Source organism: Rhinopithecus roxellana, chromosome 18 (genome assembly GCF_007565055.1).
Source record: "Rhinopithecus roxellana isolate Shanxi Qingling chromosome 18, ASM756505v1, whole genome shotgun sequence".
NCBI classification, from domain to species: domain Eukaryota; kingdom Metazoa; phylum Chordata; class Mammalia; order Primates; family Cercopithecidae; genus Rhinopithecus; species Rhinopithecus roxellana.
Window position 1 is genome coordinate 40,790,141 of NC_044566.1, and position 22,232 is coordinate 40,812,372.

Here is a 22,232-nt window from a genome sequence, read left to right on the forward strand (position 1 = left end):
AGAAGCTGAATGCAAGAATTCTACTCCTTTTATAACTTTCAATGCAATTTACTCGATACAAGGGGAAAAAGCACAAATTCTCTCAATGGATATTTATTTACAAGTGGCCTATTTCTTTACCAAAAGGCTTTGAGAACTCTTATAACAAAATTCTCATGCGTGGTAAGAGCAGTAAGAAAGAAATCAAGAGCTTGGATTTTGGAAGGAGAAAGCAAATCCACAGACTGGAAGTGCCAGGGGTCCTGACTGTGACCTAGCCTCACATAAGCCGCTGAATCCAGTCTTGGTGGAGGGTTCCAATATGAGGAGTAGCAAAGATCTTTACTGGTGCTTCAAGTCAGGTTATATTAAATCACCATCAAGTCTTAGAAGGATAGGAAAACACTATTAGAAAGAAAAATTATGGGCATGAAGTTGGTCATGAAATGACAGTATTATGTAAGAATTGAAAAGGGATCTAAAAAGACTAAGTACCGTTATTAGCTATGACAAGGTAGGCATGGGACAATAAGTGTCCAGGTTTATGTTTCGGTAACAATCATCCAACTAGTAACTGGTGCTTGCAAACATAACTGGTCCCGGAATCTGGAACCTTTTTTTTTTTTTTTTTTTTTTGCCCTTCCTCCCACAGAGCTAGCACAGCACACAATCACGATCCACTTGCTACAGGGAATAAATACACCAGAATGCTTCCAATGCAGATAATACTGTATAAAAGAATACTTTCTTAGCTTTTTTCCCTTGGACTTGGAAACAGTTTCACTGTCATCAGTCACTTTCTTTGGTGCTAAAGCGTTCTCTGCTTTATGGGATTTTTACACACCAAATCGAGCTAGTTATAAAAATGTCACATTTTCTGTTGCTGAAGGATGGTAAGAAGCTGTGGAACTCAGAACAGAAGCCATGTGCAGCTGTCCCTCAACAGAATGGCTGGACATTTCCATACCAAGGAAAGGTAGTCTCCCTATCCTGAGGAGGCCAGTCTGCTCTCCCCGGTTTCCAGGCTCACCAGTTATGTCCCCGATTTGGAACTCTGGCCACCATCAGTCACCCTGGGGGTGGAAGGAAAACCAGGAACTGTAGGAAAGCAAAGGGCAGCCTTGAGGCCTAAGCATCAGCAAACATCATCGGGCATGTTGGGGACCATGTGTTAGTCAATAAATGTTCACTTTAGTATCCCCAGTGCCTTACTGAGGGCTGGATATATCAAAGGTACTAAGCAGCTCCCTGCTGGACTCAATCAAGGTTTAGAGACCTAAGCTATCAGCTGGAGCTTAATATTGAATATTAATATTGAATACCTCACTATTCTCTTCTAAAAATGGTAACTGAGCTCTCTCTTTTATAGTGTTACTGCCAAGATTAAATGGAGTCTGTGTGTTTTGAAAGTTCTTTCACAAAATATTAGGTGCTACTCAAATATGAGAATCACTGAATGCCAGCAGCTGGCTTTCAGGGTAAAGGAATGGCGGCTGCGAAAGTTGTTTCCTGCCTGCCTGAAAGTGGTCTCCTTTTCTGCCAGATGATCCCGAAACCACCTTTCCATGCCATCTCACTACTTCCGGCGGCTCCAGAGGCTTCTCTATCCCCACCCTGGCATTCAGATCCACTCTAACAGAGTGATACTGATTGATGCTGAGGAAGTTTACTCTCCTGGCTCTGTGACACCAGAGAACCACTCCCCGGGGTTAAAATCTGATGACAAGAAGTCCCTCACAGAGCTTACTTTACGTATTACTAAGCTTGAATTAAATAAAGCACCAGGCAAAGGCCTTCTGCCCTTCATCCTGTATAAAGCCACTTCTGCCTAGTGGCTCCTGATCTCAGCAGCCTGCCTGCTTACCTGTGCACGTTCTAAGGGCACGATTCTATCAGCATAACTCCAAGCAGGGTTCATTCCATTTTCTAAAAGGACAAGTCTGTACTTAGAAACTGGAAGACCTATTTGTTAAAGTTTTGTTTTTCTGGAACTGAGAGACTTATCTAAACTTTATAGTTTTTCCTTTCTTAACAAACTATAGGGGTAAGTTTCCCAGACCCACATTTTCCATTCAGGTCAAGGGGCCTTTGCACACAGTGATGCTGGTGTTAAGCACTGCTGCAGTTCAGCATCTGGTGCATGAAATCGTGCAAGAGTGCTTGCAGTCTTTATTAACCACTGTGTACACATAAAACCAGTTAGGAGTTAAACTGAATGAGTCCAGTAAATATGAGTCATCTTCATTCAAAACCTCCCGGGTTCAAGTGATTGTCCTGCCTCAGCCTCCCAAGTAGCTGAGATTACAGGCACGGGCCACTACGCCCGGCTACTTTCTGTATTCTTAGTAGAGACAGGGTTTCACCATGTTGGCCAGGCTGGTCTTGAACTCTTGACCTCGTGATCCACCCGCCTCAGCCTCCCAAAGTGCTGGGATTACAGATGTGAGCACCACACCCGGCCCTGGTTTCCTTTTTCCTTCTCTTACATGGATGATGTGAACTCTTTCTACAGGACATAGATGTGTGTTCTCTTGTCATAAAGATAAACATAAGGGAATGATTCCTCTAATGAACTGATGACAAGGTCTGAGTGGCCCCACAAGCCAGGAGTGACCCCAGACAGCTGTTCTGTTCTCCACTATGAGAAAGAAGGGCTTAATAGCTATTTCTCTAACACTAAATTCTAAAACTAAAACAGTTATTTGCACATGGGTCCTCCAAAATTTAATTAGTTTATGTCCAACAATTCCAAACTAGATTTAACTATTTAGGAGAATATTTTAAAACTAGGGTTTCCAAGCAGATTTACAGGAAAAGCTAATGTTGCTTAAAACGGTTAATTCATAGGAGCATTACAAACAATTGTTTATGGCTGTCAAGGGTTGTTCAAGATCGTTTTGAAAACTTTACAAGCAAAAAACAATTCAGATGAGCACTAGAGTTGTAAAGCAGATCTAACATTCTTTTATGCAAAAAAGATTAGGCTTTGCCCCCAGGGACAGCAGGGCGTCTCAGGGTGTGGGCTGAGGGTCATCACTGGGGAGTTGCCTGGGAAGCTTGTCAAAGCACAGATCCACACAGCTCTGGATGGCAACCAGAATCTTAGCAGACAGGGACCAGACATCTTTTCACAAATTCCTCAGAGATTCTCTGTGCCCAGCAAAGTTTGAGAACTGCTCCAAGGAAATGCAAGGCTTTCTCTGTACTTCCTCTCAGCCCCCTAAAACCTATCCCTTAAGGAAGAAGAGCCTGACATGAATCAAGGCAAGCACTCAATAAATATTTGGTCAAGTACAAAATGTACTGTGAAGGATCTTACCTCTTCTCTTTTCCGTATGCTGCCAAGGAGCCTGAAGCCACATTTGAACTCAATTATATAAATTTTCTAAGCCTTCACAGCTTGTATTTTTAAGCTCTTTTTTTCCTCACTCAAATTTTTACTGCTATATTCTTCCCAGTTCTAATTTTTACCTTTTATTTATTCACTGCCGTTACTTTATTTTATGGTTTTTGTAAGCACTCTCAGACGCTCTGTGGAATAAAATGGGGTATAAGTATATAAACACAGTTTTACACAGTTATAAATCAAAGTGGCCAGTATTTGTGTTCCCGCCATGTTCCTTCCCATGCTAAGATCCTGCCATAGAGACTGAGCTGCACTCCTTTGTTCCAGTTGTCAGCTGAGAGTCTTTATGAAAGCACCAGCAGCCTTACTTGTGTCCTTGGAGTTCGATGGCTGTTCCTTTTCTCCCACCGATGTCCCACATGATGACAGAGTGATCTGAACTGCCTGAGAATAACACCCGCTGGACTGGGTCCCAACAGAGAGCGGTCACCCCACCTGAGAGGACAGACACAACCAGACGTCAGTCACAAGGTAAGATTCTTGCCCACCAAAGAAATGTCAATGCAGCGGAGACAGGATCGAATGCAGTTCCTGGCATACAATAAATTCTTGTGGAAAGAACAAACAAGTAAGTACCCAAAGAGAAAAAAATTGGCTCCAAGGAAATTCCCACCCATTAAGCATTTTTCACCAACATTTCATGTACCATAAAATCGATTACTATAAAGACCAAAAGAAAATAAAAAAGACAATAAATTGACCTTCAAAAGGGAGACATAATTCTAAGAAGTATGGAAAATACTGCACTGTTTGGAAATATTAACCACATTTTCTTAACTGCTGCCTACCTCCCACCCCTGACAACGACAGATGAGAAGGAAATGGGGTTTACAAATGCTCAATTAGATTTTTGAATATCAGATTTAATTAGGCCACACTATCAGAATTTAAAATTATGTTGGCTCTTTGGGAATTTTAATTTACAGATTCCGGGAAAACTACTTATGTTCTTAAATGTCAGTTTCCTCAACTGTAAAATGCAGATGATGGTAACACCATGACCACTAGGACTATTACTAAGAATGATAACATCAACCCAGCCATTACCTACTTCATAGGGTTGTGGTGAGAATTCGATCAATTACATAGGACCACTCTACCACTCTAAACTGTAGTGTGCAGTGCAGATGTGGGTTATTAGGATTACTCTAGTGGTATGGCTATAAAACATTATAATAGATTTTTTATGGTAGTCCCTTTGCAAATCAACCCCTTATGTACTGAGAACAACAATAATTTTTTCCACATAAGATGAGCACAAAGCCTGCAAATACTTAAGAATGTCAGAAATACTCATTTTTTTACATTACTAAAAAATACTGTATTCTGAAAAGAACATAAAATAGCTTCTCATTTGTTGGAATCTGATATTTTTCTTATTTAGATTATCCATTTGTTCTAATGAAGTGCTATACTTTAAGAGCTTTCAGGGAAGTTTCTCTCATACATTTGTTTCAGGAGAATATTTTCTTATTTGTCATATGACTCTTCTTAGTAAGATTTTTTTTTAAGATCAAAAAGGGAGGGGGAACCTCAAACTCTACTATTCTGGATTATGCTTCCTAGTGTTTTCCTAAACCTGCACCCTATGCTGCTGGTATACACTCCTGCCCGTGTAAGAATAAACATGGCTTCTCCCAGTGCATATGTGGTTAGCCACCACAAGCAGCCCAGCCCTCACCCCCGACCACCAACATTCCCCACAGCAGCAACCAAACACAGCGAGGCCGCTCACTGTGTTGTCTACTAAACTGTATTGTCTGCTGAATGAATGAAGGAGCAGACGAATGCAAACATAAAGATCATTTTCTCCACTTCACACAAGTTCTTGCTTAAAGGTCACCTCCTCAGAAACACCTTCCTTGACTACACGCGTCACTCTCCTGCTTATTGTTTTTTTTTTTAAATTGATTGTCTCCTGCCCCAGTAGGACAGAAGCTCTAGGAGGGCTGGAGCTGTGGCTTGTTCACCACGAGATCACCAAAACCTAGAATTCTGCCTGGCTTACCTACAGCAAGCACTCAATAAGCCCGGACAAATGGGCAAATGATTGAATGAAGGAGTGAGAATATGAAAGAAATGCCCTTGGCTTTGTTCTTGGCAGATTAAATAGGCATATGACATCTATTAATGGGTTAATATTAGATTAAATGGGTTAATTAGGTTAAATGAGTTAAGACTAAATGGGTTAATATATAAGCACACAAAACAGTCCCTAGCGCATGGGAAGAATGTGCCTGGCTGATTACTATTGTTAATGTGATGCCTTCATCTGTTCGACTGCTCACGTCTTTCGGTCATGGAACATCCATGTCAAGGACAATCTCTGAGATGGTCTTGCTTGACTGACTAAGCCACTCCAACCGGGGGGACAGATAAGAGAAAAGTGGCAAGTGTTTGATTTCTCCTATATAACATGTGAAATGGGTAGCTCAGGTTCTTTAAGGCATCATGATCAGATTTAATAATGGTGGGCACTGGTAAAAATAATGATGAGAAAGGTTTACTAGACTCAGTTAAAAAGACTTAATTGTAAGCGTTGTTCATCCTGTCAGAATCAACATGGAAATATTGAAATAGGGTTTACCATGACCCAGGTGACAGATACCTTTAGACTTCCCTGACCAATATACACCTACACATCTAAGAACACATCTAAGAACACGGCACCATGAGGCCGGGTGCAGCAGCTCATGCCTGTAATCCCAGCACTTTGGGAGGCTGAGGCAGGCGGATCACGAGGTCAGGAGTTTGAGACCAGCCTGGCCAATATGATGAAACCCCGTCTCTACTAAAAATACAAAAATTACCCAGACGTGGTGGTGCGTGCCTGTAGTTCCAGCTCCTTGGGAGGCTGAGGCAGAAGAATTGCTTGAACCCAGGAGGCAGAGGTTGCGGTAAGCCGAGATCACGCCACTGCACTCCAGCCTGGACAACAGAGTGAGACTCCCATCTCAAAACAAAAAAAACGAAAAACAAAAAACACTGCACCATGAAGATCCAGCTCTCTGCCTTCTTTGTTGGGAATATGGGATGAGGATGGTTTATGGGGATAGAAGAGAAAGTCTGGATATGGTATTATAAGTGTACAGGCTCTGGAACCAGAATCTAGTCTTAAATCCCAGCTCTATATTTATTAGGTATAGGACCTTGGGCAAGTTATTTAATGTTTATGTGCCTCGTAAGTCTCATCTGTAAAACAGGGATGATAACAGTACCTAACCCACAGTGTTGTTGAGATTAAATGAGTTAATATATATAAGCACACAAAACAGTGCCTAGCACATGGGAAGCACCACTCAACAAATGTCAGCTATGATTACAGTACAGGAGACCTCATCTATACAATCTCTGTGACAATGTCCTTTGTTGAGTCAGCCTTAAGGCATTGACCAGCTTATTCTATGCTATCCCAGCCATCATGAGATCAATTAAGGTCTTAAAAACAAGACCAGTCTCTAGCTTTGCCACATTATATCAGGCCAGAAGGGGCCAGGGCTAGGAAGGAGAGTTTTTGATAACACAGAGTAATTAGGAAGGGGAATAGATAATGTGGTTAAAGCAAGTCAGGGTATATTCATCAGGCCCTCCCAGGGCCCAGAGTGGAAGAGATAGAAGGAAAAGCTGCAAGACAAGGAGAAGTTTAGGATGGTGTAGGGGGTAAATAACTCTGGGGTCCTATGCCTGCTCTATGTAAATGTCCTAACAATGAGGTCATTTGAAAGTTGGCCCATAAATGATAAATCACAGCATTCATTTCAAATCAGTTCAACAAGCATGTACTGAGCCTCTTCTATGTGGAGGAACTGTGCTAGGCTCAGACACAATGAAATAAGACTTAGACTCTACCCACCAAAAAACAGTAAGATGATGGATTACTTTTGAGAACAAGAAGAGCATGCACATTATGTTTGGTTGAGCCACTCTCTTACGGGATATGTGACTGCTTCCCCTGTCTGGAATGCCTGTCCTGCCTTTTATCACCCAAGTAACTTTTTCTCCCTCCAGGAAGCCTTCCCAACACCTTCAATCCAGGTGAGGTTCCAGTCTCTGTGCATATCTCTATTGTTACACAGACCCCACTATATTGAACTTGGTTGGATTATAAGTTGGGTTATGTATCTTTGTATTCCAGCACAGCACACAGTGACTGGTATGCAGGAGGTGCTCAATAAATGTTTACTCAACTGATCTGCTGCACTGAATGACAGAGAGGAACAGGAGGACAATAAGCAAGAGGCAGCCAGGACAGCCTGGGATGGGGGCTGGTGGGAAGGCTGTGCAAGACACCAAGGATCAGAGATGCAGTGGGGAGAGGTGCTGACGGAAATGGCCTCTCCCTTCTGAGGGAATTTTTCCTGCATCTCTCTGTACATAGGCCTTCCTGATGAACTGTATAGTTCTTTCTCCTAACACTTCTGGCAGCAGAGGAAGTCAACCACCTTCAGCCAGCCTGCATTCCAGGCAGTGCAGACACCCACCTCATACCCCAACCCACACTGGGGGCAGAGCCCAGGGCTTCAATGCTTGTGGTTTTCCAGTGTTTCTATTTTAAATGACAAAAAGCATTTCTTCCATTTCATTTGACTTCATTTCAAGTTAATCCATCTTTCTGGTCCCTTTCAGCATTTCATTTTATGCTTCTCCCTTCCTTTGATCTCCCTAATATGACCTACAGAATAATTTTTAAATTAAAATGGTTAAATTCCTAAAAATAAAGTTTTCTAGTTATTCTTTAGTGGGCACAGGTCTTCTATTAAGGATGATGAAAAAGTTCTGGAAATGGATAGTGGTGATGGCTATACAACACTGTGAATGTACTTTATGTCAATGACTTGTGCATTACTTGTACACTTAGAAGGTTGAAACGGTAAAGTTCAGGTTATATGTATTTTATCAAAATAAAAAATTGCCAAAATACTTCTAAAAGTTTTCATAACTATACAATGTATACTATTATATACTCTCATAAATATAACTGTTAGTGGCTGGCTAATATCTCCCACGTATATATCTTATTTAAACTATTTTTAGATTTTTCTCAACTTTTAAGTATAAATTTTTCCAAGATGAACATTTTTACACACACAACTTTGTTCACATTTTCAATTAGTTAGAAGAGAATCTCAAACATAGAAATGAATCTGAGAGTATAAATATTTTTAGAAATTTAATATATATTACCAAAATGCTTAGGGAACTAATTTTTTTGAGACTTTTACCACATACCTTGCAAAAGTGAATGATCACGTGAAGTGTTACAAAATCAGGGTTGGAAACTGCTGGATCTGTCTTTCCCAGAGTGTGATCTGGTAACTCAGCAGAGGGAGTGTCACACCACACCCTCAAGGGTAATATGTGCAGGCCAACATGAGGCTAAAGGAGACTAAGAGCCTGTTGAATACAATATCTGATCTTTTGATTGCTCCATTTTGCTCTAGGGTGAAGTGACAAGCGTTTTTGTCAAGCTAAATACCCTCCATCTCTAGACTACACCTTCTTCCTGAGATCCGTAACTCTTCAGCCAGCTGTCTCTTTGCTGCCACCCCAGGGACCATTCAGTTCAAGCACAGTGCTATTCTCTCCCAGACCTGCTCTCCCAGCAGTGCTCCAGGTTTCAGGAACTGCCATCACCAGTCAATACATGCTCCACACAGAAGCCTTGGGAGTCACTGCTACCCTAGTTACCAAATGCTGCTGACCCCTGCTCTCCAAACAGATCTTAAACCTCCTCCACTTGTCTCCACACACACTGCTGTCCCCCAGTCCAAACAAAGTCAGCATTCTGAGGGTCTCTAGCAGTAGTCTCCAGCAGTAGCCTCCTAAACAGTCTCCCTCCATCCATTCTGTTCCCAGTCAATCTACCACCTACTGCTGCCACAGTGGCTTTTTAAAATGCAAACCATGTCACTACTCTCTTTAAACTTCATCACTGGTTTCCCACCTGAGAATAATGCCTGAAGCTCCTACCACTACTTGTAAGGTCACCTGCCTCTGGGTGGTTGCTAACATTTTCCCACTCTAGGCTGCTGTTCCGGGTCTGGAATGTTCCCACCGGGTCTGGAATGTTCCTACCACCTACATAACTCCTTTTTCTCCTTTAAACACCTTCTGGCTGGGCACGGTGGCTCACGCCTGTAATCCCAGCACTTTGGGAGGCTGAGGTGGGCGAATCACCTGAAGTCAGGAGTTCAAGACCAGCCTGACCAACATAGTGAAACACCATCTTTACTAAAAATAAAAAAATTAGATGGGTGTGGAGGCATGCACCTGTAATCCCAGCTACTCAGGGGGCTGAGGCAGGAAAATTGCTTAAGCCCAAGAGATGGAGGTTGCAGTGAGCTGAGATCGTGCCACTACACTCCATCCTGGGTGACAAAGCCAGACTGTCTCAAAAAAACAAAAACAAAAACAAAAACAAAACACTTCTTTGGGAAGCCTCCCTTTAATTATCTGCAAGAGGAGAGGACCTTCTGTTATCTGCTTCTAAAGAAGCCTCTGTGCGCGTCATGGCTCCACAGCACCTGCTACTCATAATGTTTGGATGAATTCTCTGTAACTATTGGTCTAATGCATGCATTTCATGCTGGCTGGAAGATGGACAAGGGCAAAGATTATGCTTGTTTTATTCACCCACATATCCTGGCACCATCATATATAGAGAGAGTGGATGACTGACTATGGATGACAATTCACATCTCTTGATCTGCATTTTATATACACTGGATCTGTGTGAGTCTCCACTATAAACAAAAATTGAAGTTCTAAATTACATGAACTTGCATCTTTACATTGAACTGTGACTTTCTTAGTCTGTTTAGTTTTTTTTTGTTATAGTTACACTGTTCCCTTCAATGATTCCCCTAACAGCTCATGAACAAGTCTGCATTTAATTATTCATTAATTAGTTTGCTTTGGCAGATTTACATTCAAGCCCTCCTGTTTCAAATATGTTCATGCTAATAAAATAACTTCTTAGAAATAAAAGAAAAAAAGATTGTATTAACACTATTAATTTCAGTGGTCAAAATATGATTTTTGCCCAGGTGCGGTGGCTCATGCCTGTAATCCCAATACTCTCGGAGGCTGACGAAGGTGGATCATTTGAGGTCAGGAGTTTAAGACCAGCCTGGTCAACATGGTAAAACCCTGCCTCTACTAAAAATACAAAAATTAGCCGGCCATGATGGCGGGCACCTGTAGTCCCAGCTACTCGGGAGGCTGAGGCAGGAGAATTGCTTGAACCTGGAAGATGGAGGTTGCAGTGAGCCAAGATCACGCCACTGCACTACAGCTTGGACGACAGAGCGAGATTCTGTCTTAAAAAAAAAAAAAAAAAAAAAAAAAACAAAACAAGAAAAACAAAAGCAACTCCTCTGTTTAAGTCAGTTTTTGACTTTTTCATAGAAATACATTCTACTTTCTGCAGAAATAGCAAAGAACTATGATATTTGGCATTTAGCTCCAGAAAGAAAACCAGTAGAGGGAGCATAAGAACATAAAACTAGTTTCCTAAATCCCTAGAGATTAGAAAAATGTTATGCTTTGGCCTCTGGGCATGACTACTAGGTCGATTCCCTCATTAACCCACATTTTTGTATGACCTTCTGTACTGTAAGAGAGAATGATGGGGTGAAGGGCTATGACTCTGGACACATACTGAAGACCTGTCTGCTTCTGAGTTTGGATCTGGAGTGATGGGACCTCCAAAGCTGCCCTTTAATGGAACTGGATTAACTTTAGGGTGTTCATTTTGTCCTTACAAAAATCTCTTTCCCAGAAATGAGACTTGCTGTGTTTGGGACCTCCCAGGGCCCAGAATGGGCCTACCACTTAGGAAGAGCTCAACAATATGTCTAAATCACCATGGACTCTCTTACAGGTCCTCACTCTAGCTTTACAGGAATGAGCTGTATTGCAGCCACATTAGTGATGGGCAGATACCACTGTTTAGGAACAATAAGGTAACCATCTGACCTGCTACATTTGCCTTCCTGTTAGCTAGTGACCTTCCTGGGCCATTTCCTGTTTTTCTCAAATATATTTCTTGATAAAAATAAAGTGAAAATGCTTTAAACTCTTTAGGAAAGATAAGACACAATGCCAAGGTCATATTTCATATCAGAACAAGCCTGCAAAACATGGGACCCTTGAACCACATGTGGCTGACAAGAGTGCTTAGAAGCCGCTACTGTCCTTTTCTGATGGAGGCAACAGTACAACACTCAGGGGGCTCCTATCAGCCACCATACCACGAGTGGGTGCGTGCCTGATTACTGAAGAGTCAAGAGGTCAGGCTGAAAGCCACCTCTGCCTAAAGTGAACCTGGGAACCATCAGGTCCATCACCAGGCCTGCGGAATGCACCTCTGAATTCTACCTTGAATCCACCCACTCCGTGTTTTCCCACTGTCACAGTCCCCTCTCAAGGGACAGTTCCCTACTAGCTTTCCAATTCCACTCTCTACTGCCAGACAACCTTTTAAAATCCAATCAGGTTACCTTCTTTGCTTCAAACTCTTTAATGGTCTCTCAGTGACATCAGGATAATGTCCAGCACGGTCTCAGTGATGGAAAGTGACTCTTGCTTTCTGGCTGCCCCTCCACCCCGACCTCCCCTCTCCCTCCCTCATACCCAGTGTTTCCGCCAAAAAAGAGTGACTAGCAGTTCTCAAGAGAGCCATGCTCTTGCACATCTCCTTGCCTTGAACACGCTGGTTTTCTCTGCCTGAGATGCTCTTCTCAGTTGTTTTCCATGAACTCAATACTTACTCATCCCCAAAGATCTGAGGTCAGGCAGACTCCTGAGGAGGCCGTTCCTAACCGCCTCCACCTCCTTCGAGTGGGCTGCCCTTCTGTGTTCCCAGAAGCGCAAAGTGCTCGCTCCCACCAGCCCTGCCACCACGCACTAGAACTGTGCTTTAGTTTTTGTCTCTCACTGGGTTGTGAAGAATTTGAGGATAATCACAATTTTACTCTGTGACTGGGAGGAATGGCTGAGATGACAAGGGACAGCACAGAGCATAAAGAGAAGAGGATCCAGGGAAGATCCTGGGGACACAACCGACCACAGTGGAGCTCGAGAAAGCCAGCAGCATCATAGAAGAAAAGCCAAAGGAAGGCAGTTACAGCCAGAAGGAATGGCCACAATGTAAAATGCTGCTGAAAAGTTAAGTACGACAAGGTTTACAACGTGTCCCAGCAGGCCACTGGTCACCTCAGGGACAGCAGTTTCAGTGGCATAATAACGACAAACCAGATTGTAGGGAGCTGGAAGGCAAATTGGAAGTGAAAAATGCGAAGCAGCTGGGAAAATTATATTCTTCTAAGAAACACAGTTGTTTGCTACAACTTGGATGAACCTTGAGGACATTATGCTGAGTGAAATAAACCAGTCACAAAAGGACAAATACTGCATGATTCCACTCTTATGAGTCACCTAGACTAGTCAAATTCATAGAAACAGAAAGCAGAGTAACAGTTTCCAGGGACTGGGAGGGTAGGGGGAGAGGATGGGGAGTTAATGTCCAAGGGAACAGAGTTTCAGTTTCACAAGATGGAAAAGGTTCTGTGATGGATGGTGTTGATGATTGCACAACAGTGTGAATGTAGTTAATGTCATTGAACAGCACATTTAAAAATGGTTAAAGTGGTAAATTTTATGTTTTATACGTTTCACCACAATTTTTAAAGCATTGCTATTAAGAGAATAAGGAGGAACTTGCTATAAGTCATGGGATTGAGAGGGTGTTGGTTTGTTTTTCTACCAGAGGCAAAAAACATAAGCATGTTAATAAATTGAGAAGAGTTAGTCAAAAGAGAAACTAAGGCAATCCATTTTGGTGTGGAGACCCCACGAATAGCTTGGGGCCAGAGGAAAGCAGCTCTCCTGCACTGAGAAGAGACGAATGGGCCAGAGGAAGGCAGCTCTCCTGCACTGAGAAGAGGAGAAGCGGAGAGAGAAAAAGTTTGTTTGTTGGGGTCGGGGGGGATATACAGTGGGCAAGAAATACTTTTTTTTTTTTTTTTTTAAAGCTTTTATCTGATAGCTTTTGAAGGAAGAGGCAAGGAATGAGATGGGGATGGGGGCTTGGGAAGGATGGTGAAGGTCTCTGTTTAGGGGCCTGGAAGAAGGAGCGAACTGAGGACAGGGAGAGGGATTATTAGGCAACTTCATAAGTCTACACAGGAAATCCTGAGTGTGCAATGGTAATGATGGTCTAAACCTCAAGGCAGTGTGACTACTGTAGACCCAGCAGCTGGCTGCACAACAAGAAAAGGTGGAGAGTTAGTCTGAATCAGACAGGCTTGCCAAGAAGGCAGAATATTTACATTCACAGAACTGAGAATGCTGGGAAGGCATCGGTGAAGCGATGCACCGCTGGGAGGAAAGGTGATGCAGGGGCTGAGATGCTGGAAAAATGGTGGGACCACAGGCTGGAATGCGCCACAAGGGGAAACAGTAAGTGGAATGAAGAAAGGGTGTAGGGAATTGGAGGATGAGGAGGCTGAAGTCTGCGTGAAGCACAGAAGTTTAAGACTTCTGAGGTGGGACAGTTCTGGGTCCCCCACAGAACCCCAGGCCCAGTCTTGGCCAAAGTGTAGGTGAGGGTGTAAGTGGCTAAAAAAGAAATTCAGTCAGGGAAGACCAGGGTCCTATCCATAGGGGATATTTCCATGTGTTCTTCCTCCCAAAGGCATAAATAATTCAGATGATCTTTTATGAATCTTCTTCCTTGTATTCAATTTTCTCCTTACTGTATGTTTCTTATTCTACCATTCCATTTTTTCCCTTTAGGAAGCCCCTTATGATCTAGGTATTATCCAATTTTATATCCTCTTCCCCTGCTTTTTTTCTTATCGACATCTAAACTCAGTATTATCTCGTTTTACACAAAATCATGGGTTGGTAGCTGGTAGAAAACGGAAAGGCCCTTTAAGAACCATGAAAACTGGCAATGACTCATTTTCTAGGGTCGATATGTTCTACAGTCAATAGTACATGTTAAAACTACTAGTAAAAAATTAATCATCATCATTTATCAAGTCTTTCAAAGGCTAAGCATGAATATTTTATACTACCTTGCTTAAATGACCCTGAGCAGAGCAATAACATAAAGGGGACCTTAGGTTTTAACCTGAGAAGGATATGAAGGAAGGAAAGTTGGAGAGGAACTTGAGCCTTTTCACAAAGTCTAGCTACTCATGAAGAATATATCTGTCTTTTCATTTGACTTGGAAGTGGGAATCTTTCTTGTACACCATCTTCTAACTCCAGGAAAGGCAAGGTCAGACCAAGGCAGCTGTCTTTTTGGCGTTCTGGGGTTTGAGCCGTCTGAGGCCACATGCTCTCAAACAATGCCTCATTAATGTATGCCAACATTGGCTTTCTCTGGTGCAATATGACAGAGAACCAAATTATCAACATTTTCAAAATAGATTGGTTTCTCCTTTGTTTGGATTATACAGAAAAATGTTTGACGTTATATTTTACTGAACCATTTTGAAATCAGTTAAGCATATCATGTGTATCTCTGCACAAGCATTGATTGTACTTTGCCACTTTGAAAACATATCTGAACATCAGGAGATGCAGCAGGCGATATCTCACTGTGCTATCAGCACATGATGATTTTGCTGTTAATCCTACCTGTGTGTCCTCTGAATGTTGTGACCAGGGTGCAGTTTTCTTGCTCCAGTTTGAGGATTGTTACTTGGCCTGAGTGGTCACCAATAAACACATGCCGGGTTTCAACATCAAATCTATCATGTAAGCATTAAGGATTGTTTCTCAAAATTAAATGGGGGAATTTACAATGAAGAAACAGGGCATAAATGTAATAAGAAATACGCAAATCCCATCTGAGGAAAACTTGAAGACAGTGCTGAACGACACAAAAGTGAACTTAACCAAATGAAGGACATACTGTATTATTGGACAGTAAGACTTAAAAACGTCACTTCTTGCTCCTAAATTAATAACATAAATCTATATATTTTTAAAAATATCAACACGTTGTTTTCTACAGCTAGAAGTGTTCATATGGAAAAATAAATAAGCAAAAAGAGCCAAGAATACTCTGAAAATAAGAACAATATGGTATGTGATAGGGAGGTTAGCCCTACCAGATATTTAAAAATGTTATCAAGTTTCTTTAATTAAAAGTGTGGTATTGGTGCATAAACAGCCTAACAGAACAGAATACAAAGTTGAGAAATAAACCCAAAAGCACACTGAAATTTAGTAAATGTCTGATGAAGGTAGCTTTACAAATGAATAAGGAAAAGATGAATTTAAAAAAATGATGTTGGCACAAACTGGATAGCCATTTGGAAAAAGAAAATAGAATCTGTATTTCACAATGTATATCAGGACAGATTCCAAATGAATTAGGGATCTAAATGTAGAAAATGAAAACATAAGCTTTAGATAGGAAAGTTTCTTTGTAACCTTGGAGTGGGAAAAGCTATGACTCAAAAACACAACAAATATTATGAGCAAAGCCAAAAGATAAACTGGAAAAAAATATTTGCAATTTATGTCACAAAGGGCCCAAATCTCTAATATAAAAAGAGCAATCAAGAAGAAAAAGATCCCAAACCTAATAGAAAAATGGGCAAAATTTGAATGGAGCTATTAATAGACAGTTCAAGAATAAATCAAAATGGTGCTGTGCAAAAAGAGTTAACACAGCAGCTCTGACTGTGATCCTCTGAAAGCCAGCTTATGAAGTTGGCATAGTGTCTGGGGATCTGGATTTTGGGAAGGTTCCCACCATTAACTGATAAGAGTGGTTCACTGTGCCTTAACTGTTCAAACATTGTAGCTTACACTGAATACCTGCTTTCCCTCTGGGAATCTGGAATTTTGGAATGTCCCAGGCAGACCTGCCTACATGACCAGTAAAAGCCCTAGGCATGGAGTCTCTAACAAGCTTCTCTGGTTGACAAAGCCTAGCAACCCTATTTCTAAAGATCTACCCAGAGATACACAGGCAAAAATACAAAATGACACATGCCCAAGGCTAGTCACTCCATGTTATTTTAATAGCTAAAGTTTGAAAATAACCCAAACGTCTATCAACAGGGGACTTACTGAATTAACTATGCTACATCCACACAATAGAATATTATGCAGCTGGGGGAAAAATGGAGATCTGTATACACAAACACCAGGATATACTATCAAGTGTGTGTGTGGGGGGGCAGCCAAGGCATATCAGAGTTTATAAGCTATACTACCTTTGTGTAAGAAACGGAGAGAAATACAAAAGTGTATGTATGTATGTGTGTGCATTTGCATATATGCACTCATATTTAGAAAGGGAAGCACTACAAGGATTAAGATCTAACAAAAGTGGCAAGGTGAGGGGACAGTGATGGGAATGAGACTTCTCCCCTGTCATAGCTCCTATTTTAGAATTTTGTAATATTTTTACATATTAAAAGGTACATAAAATTTGTGGCCAGGCACAGTGACTCATGGGAGCCACTTTGGGAGGCCAAGAAGGGAGGATCACTTGAGCCCAGGAATTTGAGACCAGCCTGGGCAACAAAGTGAGACCTCACCTCTACAAAAACTAAAATAATTAGCTGGGCATGGTGGCACATGCCTGTGATTCTAGCTACATGGGAGGCTGAGACAGGAGGATTGCTTGAGTCCACGAAGTCGAAGCTGCAGTCAGCCATGTTCAAGCCACTACACTCCAGCTTGGGTGACACAGTGAGACCCTGTCTTAAAAAAAAAAAAAAAAGAAAAAAAAAATATACGTAATATATATCTCAAATATATTTTTTTAAAATCCCCCAAATTGAAAACAAAGTAAAATGAATGAACCTAACTATCAAATTGGTGACATAATCACATAATTAGAACGATTTCAAGTGCCTTTAAAACACAACATTTTCAATGTTTCAGTGTCTCACTTTGTTGTCCAGGCTGGTCTCAAACTCCTAGGCTCAAGTAATCCTTCCACCTTGGCCTCCCAAAGTGCTGGGATTACAGATGTGAGCCACCATGCCTGAGCAAAAATTTTATGTATTTTTTAATATGTAAAAATATTACAGGATTCCAAAATGGGAACTATGACAAGGGGGAAGTCTCACCTCCATCACTGGTAGAATATATTCTAAGGACAAAGAGAGTTGCAAAGAAATCTAAAATCTCATTCAGTCGTCTTATTGTTATTTAGTATTGCTCATTATTTTGGAACCATTTAAATAAAACATAGGATAAAGCAAATGAGGAACTACGCCAGTGTTTTAACAGCCAAGATTTTCAGCCTCAGATAAAAGAATCAAGTACAAAAACCAAAAAGTAAAAATCCTGTAATGTTAAATTTGAATAAGAAATATTATATGAACTGATGATTTATTCTCTTTTAAAAAATACACACACATTTATATATACTTCTCAGCTATCTCTGAATATTGTTCCTCACTAAAAAAAATGGCTGATTCCAGGATTGGGACAGGAAAAGTACAAGATGAACTTGAGACATGCTGAGTCAGAAGGCAAGGAAGCTACCCAAGGCTAAGTGGGCTTATTTCAGACACGGTGGTAAGGGATGAACAGGTAGAGTACAGAGGCTATTTAGAGCAGTGAAACTATTCCATATGATGCTACAATTACCATTGTAATTGTGGCATGTCTTTATATATTTGTCCAAATCCATAGAACGTACAACACCAAGAGTGAACCCTAAACTATGGACTTCGGGTGATAATGACGTGCCAGTGTAGGTTCACTGATTGTAACAAGCGTACTACTCTAGTGGGGGACACTGGTAATGAGGAGGCCATGCATGTTGAGCTCATGAGGCACATAGGCAATCTCTATACTTTCTGCTCAATTTTGCTGTGAACCTAAAATTGCTCTAAAAAATAGTCTTTAAAAAATAAAAATTGGGCTGGGTGCAATGGCTCATGCCTGTAATCCCAGCACTTTGGGAGGCCAAGGTGGACAGATCATGAGGTCAGGAGTTCAAGATCAGCCTGGCCAACATAGTGAAACCCCGTCTCTCCTAAAAAAACAAAAACTTAGCTGGGCGTGGTGGTCGGCGCCTGTAATTCCAGCCACTTGGGAGGCTGAGGCAGGAGAATCGCTTGATCCAGGAGGCAGAGGTTGCAGTGAGCTGAGATCGTGCCATTGCACTCCAGCCTGGACGACAACAGTGAAACTCCATCTCAAAAAAAAAAAAAATTTTAAAAAAGACATTGGAGCACATTTAATGGAGCTGTTACTGGCCAAAGATAGAATAATTTGAACATAAAATAAAAAGATGGCAGTTTATTGAAATATACTGAACATATTATTTAAAAACAACCAACCAATGTAAGATTTCGTAATAGTGCTCAAAAAGAAAAAAAAAAAAAGATTCCTATTAAAGGTAACCAGGGCACCAAATTTGTACTCTGAAAATAAGGACTAAAAAGAAAGATATAAGAATTTATCTTGCTTTTCCTATAATAATTGTATTTCAGGGTAACCAAATAACAGGCACACCAGGAGAATATATCCCACACCTGGCCGGGGGGGGGGTCCCACGCCCACGAAGCCTCCCTCACTGCTAACACAGCAGTCTGCCGCGATCTATCCGCAAGGCAGCAGCGAGGCTGGGGGAGGGGCGCCCGCCATTGCTGAGGCTTAACTAGGTAAACAAAGCCGCTGGGAAGCTCGAACTGGGTGGAGCTCACAGCAGCTCAAGGAAGCCTACCTGTCTCTGTAGTCTCCACCTCTGGGGACAGCACACAGCTGAAGACCAACAGGGGAAGTAGCTGGAGCCGGTGCAGACGCGAACGACTCTATCTGACAGCTTTGGGGAGAGCCGTGGATCTCCCAACGTGGAGGTTGAGATCTGAGAACGGACAGACTGCCTGCTCAGGTGGGTCCCTGACCCCTGAGTAGCCTAGCTGGGAGAAATCCCCCACTAGGGGCAGTCTGACACCCCACACCTCACAGGGTGGAGTACACCCCTGAGAGGAAACTTCCAAAGGAAGAATCAGACAGGTACACTCGCTGTTCAGCAATATTCTATCTTCGGCAACCTCTGCTGCTGATACCCAGGCAAACAGGGTCTGGAGTGGACCTCAAGCAATCTCCAACAGACCAACAGACAGTCCTTCTGACTGTCAGAAGGAAAACTATCAAACAGGAAGGACACCTATACCAAAACCCCATCAGTACGTCACCACCATCAAAGACCAGAGACAGATAAAACCACAAAGATGGGGAAGAAGCAGGGCAGAAAAGCTGGAAATTCAAAAAATAAGAGCGCATCTCCCCCTGCAAAGGAGCGCAGCCCATCGCCAGCAACGGATCAAAGCTGGTCAGAGAATGACTTGGACGAGAGGAGAGAAGAAGGCTTCAGTCCATCAAACTTATCAGAGCTAAAGGAGGAATTACGTACCCAGCGCAAAGAAACTAAAAATCTTGAAAAAAGAGTGGAAGAATTGACAGCTAGACTAATTAATGCAGAGAAGATTATAAACGAAATGACAGAGATGAAAACCATGACACGAGAAATACGTGACAAATGCACAAGCTTCAGTAACCGACTCGATCAACTGGAAGAAAGAGTATCAGCGATTGAAGATCAAATGAATGAAATGAAGCGAGAAGAGAAACCAAAAGAAAAAAGAAGAAAAAGAAATGAGCAAAGCCTGCAATAAGTATGGGATTACGTAAAAAGACCAAATCTACGTCTGATTGGGGTGCCTGAAAGTGAGGGGGAAAATGGAACCAAGTTGGAAAACACTCTTCAGGAAATCATCCAGGAGAACTTCCCCAACCTAGTAGGGCAGGCCAACATTCAAATTCAGGAAATACACAGAACGCCACAAAGATACTCCTCCAGAAGAGCGACTCCAAGACACATAATTGCCAGATTCACCAAAGTTGAAATGAAGGAAAAAATCTTAAGGGCAGCCAGAGAGAAAGGTCAGGTTACCACAAAGGGAAGCCCATCAGACTAACAGCAGATCTCTCGGCAGAAACTCTACAAGCCAGAAGAGAGTAGGGGCCAATATTCAACATTCTTAAAGAAAAGAATTTTAAACCCAGAATTTCATATCCAGCCAAACTAAGTTTCATCAGTGAAGGAGAAATAAAATCCTTTACAGATAAGCAAATGCTTAGAGATTTTGTCACCACCAGGCCTGCCTTACAAGAGACCCTGAAGGAAGCCCTAAACATGGAAAGGAACAACCGGTACCAGCCATTGCAAAAACATGCCAAAATGTAAAGACCATCGAGGCTAGGAAGAAACTGCATCAACTAACGAGCAAAATAACCAGTTAATATCACAATGGCAGGATCAAGTTCACACATAACAATATTAACCTTAAATGTTAATGGACTAAATGCTCCAATTAAAAGACACAGACTGGCAAACTGGATAAAGAGTCAAGACCCATCAGTCTGCTGTATTCAGGAGACCCATCTCACATGCAGAGACATACATAGGCTCAAAATAAAGGGATGGAGGATGATCTACCAAGCAAATGGAGAACAAAAAAAAGCAGGGGTTGCAATCCTTGTCTCTGATAAAACAGACTTTAAACCATCAAAGATCAAAAGAGACAAAGAAGGCCATTACATAATGGTAAAGGGATCAATTCAACAGGAAGAGCTAACTCTCCTAAATATATATGCACTCAATACAGGAGCACCCAGATTCATAAAGCAAGTCCTTAGAGACTTACAAAGAGACTTAGACTCCCATACAATAATAATGGGAGACTTCAACACTCCGCTGTCAACATTAGACAGATCAACGAGACAGAAAGTTAACAAGGATATCCAGGAATTGAACTCATCTCTGCACCAAGCGGACCTAATAGACATCTATAGAACTCTCCACCCCAAATCAACAGAATATACATTCTTCTCAGCACCACATCGCACTTATTCCAAAATTGACCACATAATTGGAAGTAAAGCACTCCTCAGCAAATGTAAAAGAACAGAAATTATAACAAACTGTCTCTCAGACCACAGTGCAATCAAACTAGAACTCAGGACTAAGAAACTCAATCAAAACCGCTCAACTACATGGAAACTGAACAACCTGCTCCTGAATGACTACTGAGTACATAACGAAATGAAAGCAGAAATAAAGATGTTCTTTGAAACCAATGAGAACAAAGATACAACATACCAGAATCTCTGGGACACATTTAAAGCAGTGTGTAGAGGGAAATTTATAGCACTAAATGCCCACAAGAGAAAGCAGGAAAGATCTAAAATTGACACTCTAACATCACAATTAAAAGAACTAGAGAGGCAAGAGCAAACACATTCAAAAGCTAGCAGAAGGCAAGAAATAACTAAGATCAGAGCCGAACTGAAGGAGATAGAGACACAAAAAACCCTCCAAAAAATCAATGAATCCAGGAGTTGGTTTTTTGAAAAGATCAACAAAATTGACAGACCGCTAGCAAGGCTAATAAAGAAGAAAAGAGAGAGGAATCAAATAGATGCAATAAAAAATGATAAAGGGGATATCACCACTGACCCCACAGAAATACAAACTACCATCAGAGAATACTATAAACGCCTCTACGCAAATCAACTAGAAAATCTAGAAGAAATGGATAATTTCCTGGACACTTACACTCTCCCAAGGCTAAACCAGGAAGAAGTTGAATCCCTGAATAGACCAATAGCAGGCTCTGAAATTGAGGCAACAATTAATAGCCTACCCACCAAAAAAAGTCCAGGACCAGATGGATTCACAGCTGAATTCTACCAGAGGTACAAGGAGGAGCTGGTACCGTTCCTTCTGAAACTATTCCAATCAATAGAAAAAGAGGGAATCCTCCCTAACTCATTTTATGAGGCCAACATC

At 41.6% G+C, this 22,232-nt stretch overlaps 1 protein-coding gene across 2 annotated transcripts in view; it reads right to left on the reverse strand.

The window, feature by feature from the left end:
* Nucleotides 1-22,232, reverse strand: part of WDFY2 (WD repeat and FYVE domain containing 2) — a 198,635-nt gene that overhangs the window by 23,769 nt on the left and 152,634 nt on the right. Inside the window, exons 7-8 of one of the 2 annotated variants that reach the window (XM_030921873.1) lie at nt 15,035-15,147; nt 3,694-3,820 (exon numbers count right to left, since the gene is read on the reverse strand). In XM_030921873.1, the coding sequence (XP_030777733.1) occupies nt 3,694-3,820; nt 15,035-15,147 (240 nt within the window). The remainder of the gene's footprint in view (nt 1-3,693; nt 3,821-15,034; nt 15,148-22,232) is intronic. The other variant, XM_030921875.1, reaches the window with a different exon arrangement.